This window comes from Lagenorhynchus albirostris, chromosome 8, assembly GCF_949774975.1.
Source record: "Lagenorhynchus albirostris chromosome 8, mLagAlb1.1, whole genome shotgun sequence".
NCBI lineage: Eukaryota > Metazoa > Chordata > Mammalia > Artiodactyla > Delphinidae > Lagenorhynchus > Lagenorhynchus albirostris.
The window spans coordinates 48,922,740-48,938,002 of NC_083102.1; the positions used below are offsets into that span (position 1 = coordinate 48,922,740).

General features: G+C 35.9%; 1 protein-coding gene across 2 annotated transcripts in view; it reads left to right on the top strand.

The window, feature by feature from the left end:
• Positions 1 to 13,653, top strand: part of SKAP2 (src kinase associated phosphoprotein 2) — a 155,005-nt gene extending 141,352 nt beyond the window's left edge. The window contains exons 12-13 of one of the 2 annotated variants that reach the window (XM_060156968.1): positions 10,795 to 10,896; positions 11,326 to 13,653. In XM_060156968.1, the coding sequence (XP_060012951.1) occupies positions 10,795 to 10,887 (93 nt within the window). In that variant the 3' untranslated portion in view covers positions 10,888 to 10,896; positions 11,326 to 13,653. The remainder of the gene's footprint in view (positions 1 to 10,794; positions 10,897 to 11,325) is intronic. The other variant, XM_060156969.1, reaches the window with a different exon arrangement.
• Positions 13,654 to 15,263: the final 1,610 nt, after the last annotated feature.

The window sequence follows — 15,263 nt, forward strand, 5'->3', positions numbered from 1 at the left end:
GTTTTTTTTTAAGTGCAATAGATATAGAAATCACTAGCTTTGTTATATGCCTAGAAATTTGTTTAATCTTTCTCAGAGTTATATTTAGATTCCATGGTGTTGGAATGAAAATTTACCGTTTAAATTTATTTTTTACACCATCTAGTGGCTCAGAATGAGTGGTGCAGGTAATTGCAGCTAATGTGCACAATCAAAATGATGTCATAAATCCAACTTTAAATTTAGCTATGGGTTATTACTTTCCTATCTCATGTCAATGAAGTATAAGCATTAATCATGAAAATTCTTTTCATCATTCTGAATTAAATGTAAAAATTGTATACTTAAGGAAAAATGCATTTTAAGGAGTCTAACAGTATTTATAGAGACATAAAAAATGTGTACTTAGTAAAAAAAAAATTAGTGCCACAACTTTTCTAATAAAAAATGCCATTTAAAAGGTTTCAAAGAAACACAACTTGCTTTTTATAATTAACTGATCTATAGTTTGCAGTATTTATTGTTGATTTGACTTACCTTCTAGAAGCTTGTTAGTTCTGAAAATAACCTTTTAAAAAAAGGCAACACAAGATAGTTTAAGAAGAGATACATTCTTTTCAATATAAATAAACCTTTAGACAAATCAAGAAATAAAATGGCATGTGCTATAATAAAGAATATTTTAATTTTGTAAATATAATGACAAAAAGATTTAGCTAGTTTGATGATTAGGCTCTCTGTATTAGAATTCACTATAGAAATATAGTTTGATTTTAAAATTCAGTCTTTTTTTTCTATTTTTGCAAGGAAGCCTTGATAGGGTGTCAGCTGTGCTCAGTCTGCCTGGGGGTGATTTATTTAATTTAAGCCTCTTTTGAGTTATACAGATCTTAGCTTTTCTTTCTTTCTTTACTTTTTTCTTTTCTTTTCTTTTCTTTTCTTTTTTAGTGAAAATCAAATGTTACAATAAAGAAGGAAGAGAAGGCAGCTACCCTGCCCTTCCCCTTCGCTTGTTAACATTTTCCAATTAGCAGCTGCCACGTGACCCCTGGCTGAGCTAGCCCCTCCTTCAAAGTGTCTGGCATTTTCTTAGTTTTAACCTTTGAACCTTACTACTAATAAATCTAAATACTACTTGCCTAAAAATGCAAGCCTGTAACTTTTTGCTTACAGGTCTTTTCATATAACATTGCTGCTGTTTTTTTATGTGTTAAGACATTTTATATACTTCAATAGTTCAGTGGAGATTTAGAAATTCTGCCCCCCACCCAAAGATGGAAGGTATTGATAGGAATGGATGAAAGGGAAATATGTGATTTTTCTTTTTTTAAGCAAGGTACAATTACCTTTTTTTTTTTTTAATTTATTTTTGGCTGCGTTGGGTCTTCATTGCCGCACAGGGACTTTCTCTAGTTGTGGACAGCAGGAGCTACTCTTCATTGTGGTGCACGGGCTTCTCATTGCAGGGGCTTCTCTTGTGGCGGAGCATGGGCTCTAGGCGTGCGGGCTTCAGTAGTTGTGGCATGCAGGCTCAGTAGTTGTGGCACGTGGGCTCTAGAGCGCAGGCTCAGTAGTTGTAGTGCATGGGCTTAGTTGCTCCATGGCATGTGGGATCTTCCCGGATAAGGGCTCGAAACTGAGTTCCCCTGCATTGGCAGGCGGATTCTTAACCACTGCGCCACCAGGAAGGTCTCCAGGAATATGTGATTTTTATGACCGCTGCCTTGTTAGTGAAGTTATTATGAAACACAAGGCCTACTTTCAGATTTATTTGATGGGGGAAATTCGTATTTGAGATCGCAAATCTTTTGTTTTTATTTATTTATTTATTTTTTAGGAAACAGGTTGTTTAAAATCATGCTAAATTCTTTTACTGGTTTGCATTTCAATTTTATTACCATCTTAAACATGGACACAATATCATAGTTAATAGTATTGTCCTAGAACCGTGTTTATGGAGTTTTATAATTTTCATGGCAGGATCCAGGTTATATAGCTATAGGCATATTATAGTCCCACATAGCTCTTTGGCTATTTTACTCTGTTTGCTGCTCTGGATTTACATTGTCTATTAGTTTATCTTTCAATCTGTACTCACCAGTAAATCGCTAACCACATTCCTATTCTTACTTTTAAGGCAATAAATTATTTTTAGAGACTTAATGACAGAAGAGCTATGCTTCAGCAGGAAAGAGGCATGCTGCTTGTCTGCTATTAACAGAAAAATAAGAGAGTTAAGAACGCTGGAATATTTCATCTCGTCTAGGACACATGTGACTTGGGCTTTGCAGCTTTTTGAGACATTTTTTATTAAGTCAAAAACAGGAAATGTGGGTTGACAGTGTTCACTAATATACAGTAAAAGGGCATTTTTTTAGTGGGTGTTATTTGGAGTTTCAAGCATTGCTTCCCTTTGTAGCTGTGACTTTTTCCAGTGATTGGTGAAATGTAACTGTCACTGATCATTTGCTTCTCATTGTGAAAATGTAAAGATTCTGTTACTAAGGCTTTTTTTGGCTTCAGACTTACCAGAAAAACAAATAAAATGAAAGTCTTGCTGAGCTCTACTGGCAGAGGGAAATACAGAGTTCCTTTTCAGCTCTTAGTTTTTCCTTTGTGACCATCTGACCCCATGTGCTACATATAGCAAAACCACCTGCTGAAGAGTAACCAGGACACCTCAATATAGGACATACCTTGATGATACTACGCTAGTTCCCTAAATGTTATCACATCTTGTAGTCTTTTGGGAAGGAGGAGGAGTGTTTGTACTTGTCACTGCGGTTGTTTGGGTCTGACGGCATTTAGTTTCTATGCTAAATGCCCACGGTGAAGCATAGTGGGCAGACCTATGCTATGCTTATAACCTCTCCCTGGTGGTGATAAGCAGTGTATGGAAACAGCATTACGTCAGAAGATGTTCTCATTCCACTCATGGGACTCCTCTTGTTACCTGGTTGCAAAAACCATGCTCTAGTACTTCCCGATTTTCTCTTACATAAATTGGAGGGAGCATTCCAGGAAAATGTTGACAGATGAAAGGGGAAGGTGCCTGCAGGAGACAGGCTGTCAGGCTGAGGCCCTGCAGTGGCTTGAGAAGTAAAGGAGAGACCAGAAGGCAGTGTCAGAGAGGCAAGTTACACAGAGGTGGCAGTGGAGGGGCTGCTATGGCTGCAGAACCTACATGGTTTAATTCTGCATGGAGTAAGCAGAGGTTTTCCAGGAGCAAACCAAAACAACCTTAAAGAAAAGCACCATGTTGGTAAGTAAAAAAAAAAAATCTTAAATTGAAAAATCCATGATTTTTTTACGCCCTTCTGCTCTCCCCCCACCCCACCCCCCCAAAAATCAAGAGCTCCCTCAGTGTATATATGGCATATTCTCACTCTTTTGAGATGTCTCCTTTCTTATCTCTTTAAAGATCAGATTCCCTTTGGAACAGCCCGTAATAATCAGGTTGCCTTATAGTACACTCCAAAATGCTCTGTTTTTTTGTTGCCCTGGTATTTTGCTACACCAGTTAGTGGGAAGGCAGAGGGAGGGGATGAAAAAGTATTTATTGCATACCTACAGTATCTTGTTCTAGGTACTCATTGTGCTTTCATTCCTCTGATTCTTAAGGTAACCCTACAAAGGATATGGTACTATCAATATAATTTTGCAAGTAAGAAAACTGATGCTTAGTAAGCTTATTATGTAAATCACCTGAGGATACCAGCTAGGAAGTACCTTCTCCTGGAATCAACGCAGATCTGACCCTAAAGGGTTTTCTCTTTCCATTTTGCTATACCTAAGTGGGCCATGACCAGGATTATTCGTTTCCCTGTCTCAATTCCTTGAGGTAGACACTGTGTCTTAAGTATTTTTGAATCCCCAATATCTAACATTATGGCAGATAGATGTTTAATATATGTTTATGAAAATATAGTTAAAAATAAGAAATAATTAGGACTTCCCTGGTGGCGCAGTGGTTAGAATCCGCCTGCCAATGCAGGGGACATGGGTTTGAGCCCCGATCCGGGAAGATCCCACATGCCGTGGAGCAATTAATCCCGGCGCCACAGCTACTGAGCCTGCGCTCTAGAGCCTGCAAGCCACAAGTACTGAGCCCGCGTGCTGCAACTACTAAAGCCCGCGAGCCTAGAGCCCATGTTCTGCAACAACCAGAGAAAGCCTGTGCGCAGTAAGGAAGACCCAAAGCAGCCAAAAATAAATAAATAAATTTACATTAAAAAAAAAAAGGAAATAATCCTGAACTTCTTAAAGGAATTTAGAATGGTAGAATCGTAGAGGTAGGGGAGCCTTAGTGCTAGCTCTTCACTTTATGGTGAGAAGATCTTGAGGCTCCACATAATTGGGGAAAAATAAATAAAAGGCTAATGGAAAAAAGGACTGCCTCTGGAGACCTTAAAAGACAATGGAGTTTCTACGCTTGAACTTCCTGAGCTTCTTGGCAGCCACACTGAAAAAGGGAGAGACAAGGAGCTAATAATTCTTTTTAATCATGAAGGAGGAAGCTTGGCTTTTCCCAGCACTGGCTACTTAAGAAAAAAAAATCTCACGTGAATTTCTAGAATCTTCGCGGATTATCTGACCTCAACAACTTTATATAATAAGAACAGTGGCAGATATTACCCTCAACAACAAAAAATTTATAGTACATATAACAAGAGATTTCATATAGGTAATTCTGTGAGGGTCCAAATGTATAATAATTAGACTTACTGATTTATGTTAAGTACGTAACTGGATTATTATGGAGTCTCAAAGAGTGATATAAATGTAAAAAAAGAAAATCACCCCTAAAGAACTTGGGGATTGCCCGAGGTCACATACCTAGTTAGTAACAAGCTGGAGACCCTCAATCTTCTGAGAAAATAATCACAAGAGTAAGAAGCAGCAGCTGAAAAACTAGCAGATTTTTCCCTAGACCTGCCACACTTGTTTCTGCTGTTGCAGGGTTCTGTCTTAACCTCTTCCATACTTACAGTAAATTCAACTGAAGCCATTTCTTCGAAGAACTAGAATTATTTGGTCCCAGTTCTTCAGGGGACAGGTATCTTTCTTTCTGCAAGTGGAATTTGGGCTCTTTAGACAAGGTATGCTCTACAGCACATGGGAAAACGCGATGGGCCGCAGCCAGCCATGACGAGGAACAGCACACTTCACATTGTGAAGCTAGACATACTTCAGAACAAATGTTTGTTTAGTCATTACTAAAATTCTTCAAGTATGTCCAATATACACATGGAAAATATATTCCTATTGGAAATTACCCTTCTTAAGAAAACATTTAGGAGGGTCATCTGGTGCGTCATCCAAAATGAAGAAGAAGTATGTCTGTTTCATCATGAAGTACATATTTATTGAACATCTTTTACACATCCTGGAGTGTGGGGCATACAGTTTTGAGTGTAAGACATTGCCGCGATCTCAGTGAGTTTCTACTTTATTTTAGTTGAACGGACAAAACTGAAGTACATAAACTCCGCTGGGGAATAAATACTCAGCTTGAAATGGGAGATGTAAGTATGGATTAGATAACTCAGAGAGAAATTCGTGAAAGCTGGGTAACCTGAGTCGAGTCTTAGTTACTAGATAGGCTTTGGATGAGGGAGGGGAGATGCCCCTTGGGGAAGGAGTGCCACGTACAGAGGCAGCAATGAGTGCAGCACAGAAGGTTGGGCTGTGGGACCAGAGCAGTGAGAGGAGTTTGTAGTTAAAGCGTTGGGGGGCTAGTGTACATTCCTGAGCAGCCGAGTAAACTGACAAAGGCCGTTTCCGGGAAGTACAGAGAGGCAGAGTGGATGATGCAATGATCCAGGGTGAGGTGATGAAGGTCTGAACTAGAACAGTTAACAATCATGTACTGGTTCATGAAATACACTGAGTACCAAGGCCACCCACTACTGAGCATGATTTGATCTTTCTTTGCCTAACAATACCTAAGAATCATCAGTCTGCATGTCAGTTTTTACTTTATGCCATTGTAAATGTTGACTGTGTAGAGATTTGAATTAAATGTATCTTGACTTTGGAATATAAACTAAAATTTGTTACAGGAATTAAGTTCCTACTATCACCTTCCTTGCTCGTCTTTTGTCTCTCTCGCTTTAAAAATGGAGTGCGCAGTGCACGGAGGAAAAAAATAGGAATTCTTTGAATTAGAGTAACTCAAAGTCACACTTGCATAGTAAATTATAAAGTAGTGAGGTTGATTTCCATGAGATGCTAAGAGACTTAGTGTGGTAAAGCAGGTTCGTGATGGTGGTATTCAAACATCAGGGAGGATCTTAGAAATTGTTAGTGTCCATTTCCTCATTTAAGGAATGAGTTAGGAGACTAAGATTCAAGCAGTTAAAGTGTAGATAATAATAGTAAAAAACGAAGTTGTCAAGTACCTGTTGTGCATTTTAAGACAACTTTTGAAATGATGGATGTATAAGAAACGATTCTTACGAAGTTTCTAATTGGAGATAGTAAAAAGGAAGAGATTGAAGAGGTAGCCTTGAAGAAAGTATTTCCATATTTTAAATAGTTATCTAGTTTTCATGCTACTACAATGTTTATGAACAATTTGAAAAATTGAACAGTGAATAGTTGGAAAACAATGGTAAAGTCCACTGGTTCTGAAACTCAATGTAGTTTATATTTTGTGAATAAAATTACCTTTATTTCTGCACAAGGCTGGTATGTTTTGAAGTACAGATATACGTTTGGAGAAAGTAATATAGTCTTTTAACCTTTCTAACACCTGTTGCTTTCAAACAGATTGGTAACTACTTTCTGAAAGGGGTGGTACATCACAAAATCTTACTAATGTTTCAAGTTTCTGTTAAGGCAGCATTCTTTTACCATATGGTTTGTAGAAAGTGGATTAACATACTTGAGAAATGAGAATCGTGGTGCTGAAAAGGATTTAAGTAAATGTTGGCATCTTATTTAAGTGTAAAATAATACACTGGCAGAGAGAGAAGATTTAGTAAGTAAACATAGACATACGTTTGCTATTGTGTTGGATAAAGTCTCTGTTTCACTTTATCAAAACTAGTCCTTTTTTTCCTGCCTTTTTACATAATCACTTTAATTTATTGCTTAATAATGATTAATTGAGGCCTAAAATTTTAACTATAAAATAAAACAAAAACTATTTTAATGATGTAAAAATTGAAAACAGAGGAGTTAGACCACAACGGTCAGTGCTGCCTTATGATTATTTTCTCAAATTATTGGGCAAGTTGAGCTTTCCTGCTTCTTTAACTGCCACATTACATTTTGCCTTGAAGCCATCCATTTTGCAGATATTAAATTTCTTTTGAGTACTATTTTTATGCACTAGGCATCACTACACCTCTAGATCTTGATAGCATTACTATGGGAGGAGAAAGAAGCTTTGTGTTAGTAATTACCTAACATTGTCAGAAGCTGACTGCAGGCCTCTTTCTAGTGATAACAGAATAACTGCATAATGTAGCTTTATAGCACATGATTAATAGAAAATAATTACACGTCCTACAAAGGGATGCAATATTTCTTATAAATTGACTAGAATGGTTTCCTGTAGATTAAAGGACTCTTCATTATTTTATCAGTCCTCCTGAAGTACAGTCACTTGCCTATGTTAGCATTTCAGTTGATGTTAAGAGCCGAGTAGGGTGAAGAATACCAGATGGCAGACCTTCTTGTACCTGAGATCTCGTGTGTCATCAAGATGACACGAGGCTTCCTAACCTTTCAGAGATTTAGATAGCAGCCTCATATGACTTTTGTCTCTTTATTTTTTGTTTATTAACAAGATAAGGTGTGAGGGTTGTTTTTTTTTTTTAATGACCCACCCGTGACTTTTAGACCAATACTACAATTAGTATGTGGACAGCGAGACAACATTGTATGGATCGCATTATTTTCCACTGTAAGTAATACATCATTCATAATCACATTTGCTTGGGGGCAGCAAACAGGGAAAGGCAATGGAAGGCAGATTTTCTTCCTCCAAAGGAAAGTGTGTATGCTATTGAATCTTCAGGCTGGCGTTTAGAATACCGTACTCCAAGATGCATCTTCATTCCAATTTATAGGCTGCAAATGGTTTAATTGGGATTCATGTTGCTCAGGAGGCTCATACAGAGGATAGTAATGATAAAAGTAAAAGCTTCTGTGTTTGCAGCCTTGCTGACATCCTCTAATGGCTGCAGTGTAAATCCGTAAATTTGCCTACTAGATTTTTACCTCCCTATGTTTTATCTTACCTCTTAATTCCACACAGGAGTGCTGTATGGAATTCTTTACAAATGTAAAGTAATAAACATTCTGGTTTTTTATTTTTACTCTTTTCTGATTTAAACCTGTTATATCTTAGAGTACTTTTATGAGCTGTGTATTTCATATGCCTTTCAATTCTTTTAAATTAATTTAGTGAACCATTTAAGATTATTTTAGCCTAAAACTTAATTTTTTCCTAGAATGTTACTTTTAAGGGATTTGTGTACAGCTGAATAAACTCCTCTGCTGTTTATTACTGTACTTTCTGTTTAATGAATCTTCTCAGTTGCCGTCGTGCAAATTTCTCTTGTGTGAAGTGTGTCATTGGTCCTTCGTTGAAGTGATTTGTTGGAAATCAGTTTCTTAAATTTGGATGTGAATGAGCTTTTTGAGAACAATAATATGCCCTTAATTTGGAGTGTAGATTATAATTTCAAAACAGAATATTATAAAGTAATGTGAACTTTCTGGTTTGTAACTTGAATCTAAACATTGAAACCCAGATTGCAGGCTGTTCTCTGAAAGCAGGTTTGGGTCATAATATGCCCTCTCACTAAATGTATTCTGTTTTTCTAGCCTTTGGGGGCCTAGTTCCTTTACTCTTTCCAAATAATCAGCTGAATAAAATCTTAGATGGGCATTGGATAAGAGCTTTCACACTTAGACTTACTTTGTTAAGTATCCATTTTGAAATCTTACACTGTGGGCCTTTGGCCTCTGCAAGGTGAAATACATTTGTTTTGTTAAGCATTAGGCTCTAATTGTATGCATTGCCTTAAAAAATTGAAAAGGGCAGTTTTATTAGGTACCTATTAGGATATAATGGTTACTAATCATAGCTTTCAGTAAGTTGGTATTTTCTTCTGACAAATATATTCTACATAGATTATAGTCATCTTCACTGAGTTCTGGGCATCAGACTATTTTCATTGCTTAGAGAATTTTGTCCACTAAGTTCACACTATCAGGAAACTTTTAAAATCTTGAGTCTACTGCCTCATAAGCCAGAGCTGTGCCCTCATTAGAATCAGGCCTTTCTCCACCACCCCCGTTTTCCTTCCATCTTATTCTTACGAAAAACTTAATTCTGATACATCCCATTGTTTAAAAAAGTACTTATAGATTTTAATCTTGTAATCTCTCTATTGATAGACTACATATCAATACACACCTGGGAATGTTGCTACATTGTATGGAAAAATTGTATTATTTTCCTTTCTGATGGTCAATAGCATGGTTAGTCATCAATACAAATGTTAAATCTGTACTGGTATTAACGTTCCCTCCCCACATGTAACTCGATATGCATATGCGCATTTATCTGTGACTCAGATGTTGGAAATCATAGCCTATTGAATTACTTTGGGGATTGATTTTAAAAATTTATCTTATATGAAAAATTAAATTTGGGTCCTACAGTGCTTTTTCAGAGTATTGCTTTTGGGAGATATTATTCTTGAAACTTGTAATTCATTTTACTTTGTTTGTATCTCACTAAACATAAATAAATTTGAGATAAAAATACATTAGTCAATCTGGCAGACAAATGAGAGCGGGTACAGTGTTCACTATGCCTAGAGCAGTGGTGTGTCTGTCAGTGGAGCAAAGGGAAGAAAAGGAGGAACAGGATTAGCTCACACTGCAAAATAAACTCAAAAGTGACTCATCAATCAGTCTTTTTTTACAGCTAGATTAATATTTTGCCTTTATAATTTGAGATACTTTTATTTTCTATTGATCTTCCCCCGTAAGGGTGAATCGAATACCACCTTTAAATTCCTTCCATTCATCCTTTACCTAATGTAGTTTGTGATCAATCCAGGGGAACAATAAATGCCTTTGGGAAGCTTTTGAAAAGGAGCCCTTTTGTGAATTATTTTGGAAAACCAGTTGGGGGAAGCATTAGTAGTGTTTCCTTGTTCTCTAATTTATCTGTTTAAAACGTCTATACTCATTTTTAGATTTTCCTAAGAAGGGGCATACCTCTACATCCTAATTCATTTTCGGTCATATGAGTTTAACTAGGAATTAAGTAGTTTATTGTGAAAAAAAAAAAGTCTATCCTTGCTAGATGAAAAGCTCCTTGAAGGCAAAGATAGTATCCTAAGGATCCTGGCTATGACCTCGGAGCCTCTAACACTGGTATTTGCATATTAAAAGGTGTCCCCCAGGCTCTGTGTGTGTGTGTGTGTGTGTGTGTGTGTGTGTGTGTGTGTGTGTGTGTAAGAGAGAGAGATGGGGGAGAGAGAAGGGAAAGGGGCCCAGAGAACGGACTTCCTTATGTAGTTTCATTTGCTAGGTTTCTATCCTAAGTGACTGTTTCTGTGTTCTACACTGTGAAATAAACAGGCTTTGTCTTACACATTAATTTAGATCTTTGCCTAACAGCATTTTTAAAGTGTTCAGAAACAAAAAAAGATTAAAATGTTTCAATTTGCAACTCAAGCTCCTATAACTTTATAAAAAGAAGTAACATTTCTAAGAAGTTGCGTACAAACAACATTGTACTTACACCCAGTCTGAAGGTTAATACTGCATATTGTTTTCAATTAGGAATACAATAGATATGGCTGGTGGGTAGGAGAAATGAAGGGAGCCATTGGCTTGGTGCCGAAAGCCTACATAATGGAGATGTATGATATTTGAGAGTCCTGGGTAAGTACATTTTAATCCAATATTCTGTAATAGCTCATATGTTCTCTTGGTCTCTGCGTTATGAGTCTTTGCCTTTTTAAAAGTCTTTGTAGTTTTCTGATAGCACAAAGATTATGCTCCCAAATCATCTTCTTCTTTAAAAAAAAAAATCTAGTTTAGTTTTAAAAATAACTTCATAGAATTTACTTTGGAAATAAATAGATTATTTAGAGAAAAATCCCTTTGATAATAACCAGCTGTTTTCCCAAACCTCCTCCTCTTTAGTAAAATACCACTTTTATGGCCTTTCTGAGGAGCTGAATTGACAAAATATTGAGTAAACATTCATTTTTTTCCTTGGCTAAAAATGTAACATTTTTCTAAGCAGGGAAAATCAACATTCTGCCTGAAGAAAAAAATTAAAATGCAACTTTCCCTTTCTGCCTGCAGAAAAGGAAGATTCCTCTGCTAGTGTGCAAATGCTTTGGATTGAGAATCATCGTGAAAGCATGAGTGACAGCTCATAACCTTTCTTTGTTTTGTTGAGCATCGTTTGTCTTTGTTGTTTTATGCATTCATTATAATATTCCTCTGATGTGAAATTAAATGAAGGATATTAATGTAAATTAGATGCAAGCAGTAAAGTTATACCTGTTGCTGTTTTTCAAAGAAATAATCATGGGTTTATTTACTCATCTGATTTGTGTGAAAAATTCAGCACTATTTTATATGTATCACATAATCATTGCTACTTCTAGTAAGAGTTGTAATTTCTCTTAATACTGGATATCAATTATTTTTTAGAATGTAATATAGAATTTCATAAAAATTTCAATTGAATGTATCATGAAAGTTTTTGGTAGATGCTATCTAAAGAATGTAGCTTTGTTAAAACTTTGTAGATGAGTTATCTTAGTATTTATTTTTCAAGCAATAGTAACATGTTTTCATGAAAGAATTTTTACTGATTGGGGAATTTACTTTATGTTAAATATAGCCACAAGAAAGAAAAACGATAGAATTGCAAATGGGGAGTATGCTGTCACCCTCTGCAACACACGTGAAGACCAGAACCATGGTTTGTGCAAAGCCCTTTACCAATAATAAATACCCCGGTTATATAATGGGCTTGCCAACATTTTCTACTGTAGTTTTCTTTAAATTTAATGAAACAAAAATTTTGTGAGAGGTCCCATTCTGCCACTAACGTAATGGCATAAAGAATCTCAATGTATTCTCAAAAGTCAGAAGGCATAACTGAGTACTGTTACCCTGCCTGATTGTTACTGTGATATTAAAGTACCACCACAAAACAGTGAAAGTCCAGATTTGGGCCTGCTCTGCACCTCTGAAAGCGATGAGAAGAGAAGGGAGGCTCAGAGAGGAGGGTGTAGAAATCCGGTGGGAACATGTACCCAGGTACAGGTGAATGGAAGGGTAGTGTTAGTCGGACATTGGAGGTGTGCGTTGTAATCCAGAGCAAGGTTTGTGGAGTTATATTATTACTTTTTCATGTATGTTTGAAATCAAAGGTATTTTAAATGTCTACAAGGTACCACTATGGTATATATATCAAAATATACTGCTGATTGGATAATTATTTGAAGTAAATATAATCTGCTAATATTGAATCCTTGATTAGAAGGTACTACTTTTGTTGAGTTTTCAGATCTTTGCTTTAAAGATAAAGATTCTAACCATGCAAACGAGCCGATGTTTAAAACCCTCCATTATTTATAAAAACTATCTACAAGCAATATTTCAGAGTTTATGTTTTACTATTATCCCCTCTGTACTGTGATTATCAGATTTCACATGTAAAAAATATATATTAATTTGGGGGATTGTGGGTGAATTCTAGTTTATATAGATTAGACCATGTCAAGTTAAAGCTTTCAGAAATTAATTTATGCACTTGTTAATCTTCTCCTAATATAGAGCCATTGGGATAGATTGAAATCATCTTGGCAGAAGTGAGACAACTGGTGATGAATTTAGTGGATTGGTTTTCAAAGCCTGAGAGATTGAAAAGTGAAAGCAGCTGTGGGTTCCACTGAAAATGTAGACTTCCTTGTGGGCACAGATTTTGTGCTTCTGGCCTAAATGAAGATTTTAGGCTTGGGCCAGTAGATGGCAGCAGCTTTTCATTGCATAGGAACGCACTTGGAAACCCCTCCTCCACTCAGGCACAGACTCACTCCAAACGTAAAGTATTTAGAAGATTATTGCCTGTTTTTACAGTTAATCCAGGAGAGGGAGTCCTTTGCCAACTGATGCCAGATAGTCTCTGGAATGGTGACAGTAGAGAAAAAAAGTGTTAACTTTTGTCCAGAGCTCCTCTGGCCTTTGTTCTTTTTCACTTGAATATAGGTGGGAGATGAGAAAGGAAACAAAACATTTTTAATTGGACTGACAGGAAAAAACAATCATTACTTTCAACTCATGACTACTTTGTATTCATTTGGTGAAATCATCTGTATACTAGGAGGCGGAAAGTTTTCTTTACACCCTTGACAATATATCACGCACTCTTCGAGATCATAATAATAATCATTAATGTGAATTTAAACAACATGGCTTGTTAGAAAATATGCTAATTGCTATGTTCTCATTATGTTTGCTTAGCTTTTATTTGTTTTTCTATGAACAGAGAGCTAATTTTTTTCAAAGGTGATTGTAAGTCATATTTTACAGAGCGTTTTGCTTGATTATTTGCTCTGTACTGAATTTGTACTCTATTGCCATTAGATGTTACAATAATGTTCCACTCTGCAAATTTTTAAGGTTCAAATAAAGTTTAATTGTTTGCAAACTGTTATGATGCTAATAATTCAACAGCCTGCTGTGTTACTAATGAAATTACTTTGTTATGATTAATTTGGAAAATAGTGTGTTTATTGTAGTAATTAAGCACAACAAGGTGAAGTAAATGATTCTAACGCCATCTGGCCTCCAAACCGAATGAAGAAATGAAATAGGGCTGTCATCTGAATTTATTCAAAGAAGTAAGGATAATACAAATTACTTTCATTGCTATAGGATTTACACTCAACCACAGCTCACTCCATTCTGTTTTTGCCACTTGGTTGTCTATGACAGTTTCTTTCATGAAAAAGAATGTTGTTTAGCCTAGCGATTATTTTGAATACTTTATATTATTTTAAGTAGATTATTTTTATCTTGTGCTAATTTAATTACAGATGATTATGTAAAGTATTATGGGATCCTAGAAAATCACTGTTCAACCATCTGTAGGTGCAATCTCTGTATGTGGAGGTTTTTTGCTATTACTGTTGAATATAGCCTTTCACAAAGAGTAGAGATTCCATTCAGTTGTTTCTAAAATGTTTCTACTCAAGACTCTCTCTTAGTTCTTATGATTCCACTTTTCCTATAATTTCTCCAGTCTAACCTATTGCTACTCACTTCATAGAGTCTGGTACCCCCCAGGGTCATAATTAAAAACAGAACCCAGAGCTGAGCTATATATTAGAGATCCAGATTTGTACTTCAGCCACTATAAGAAAACTTACCCTAACATACATGTAGTTGAAAATCTTGAACTTCATCAGTGAGACTGAGTAAAGCATTGTGAGAATTTTTAAATCAAGCAAAGTACTTCTACATTTCAGATAAATCAATGTTTATATTTCAACTGTTGAATGGAATTGTAAACTGTATAGAGGTCACTTTTACTTCTTTTGAGTTCAATAAACTCAAGTATATTGAAAAGCAGTCCATATGGTAAAGAAAGAGATGGTGGAGATTAAAACATGATCATACCATAGAGAACACTGATTCACTCAGAGCTTGAAGGAATATAATTAATATGTAACATAAAAATATTTGTTAAAATGGCATAGTTTGTTAGTAAAATCCTGAGTATTCTGAAATTCAGAGAAACAAATAAGTAGTATATTATTAAAGTATCTTTCTACAAACCTAACCTACACTCAAATGCATAACTTAAACCATTGATCCTCTGGATTGGGAACAAGAAATTTCTGGACATCCTCAGCTTCCGCCATATTACCATCCACTGCCTTGTAGTTGAATTCTTCTGGAATATTTGTTAGAACCTCTAATAGTGTAACATCTTGCTTGTGATGAGATAAATACTTACAGAATTATTTTATTTGTAATTTTGTAACATGGAATGACATTTCCTTAATGTTATTTTCCAGGGGCTTTTTCTTGTTTTCCTTAGTAGAATCTGCTCTATCGCTGCTTGATCAGAAACATGATTTATTGCCAGCATGGTACTTCAGAGTATATGGTGTGTATCCAGTAAATATTTATTAATTAACTGATGTGGCATCCTACAGTATCTGAGATTCAAGAAGAAAAGAGTTTGACTTCTCTATACCTGGTAGAGAAAATCCCTTTAT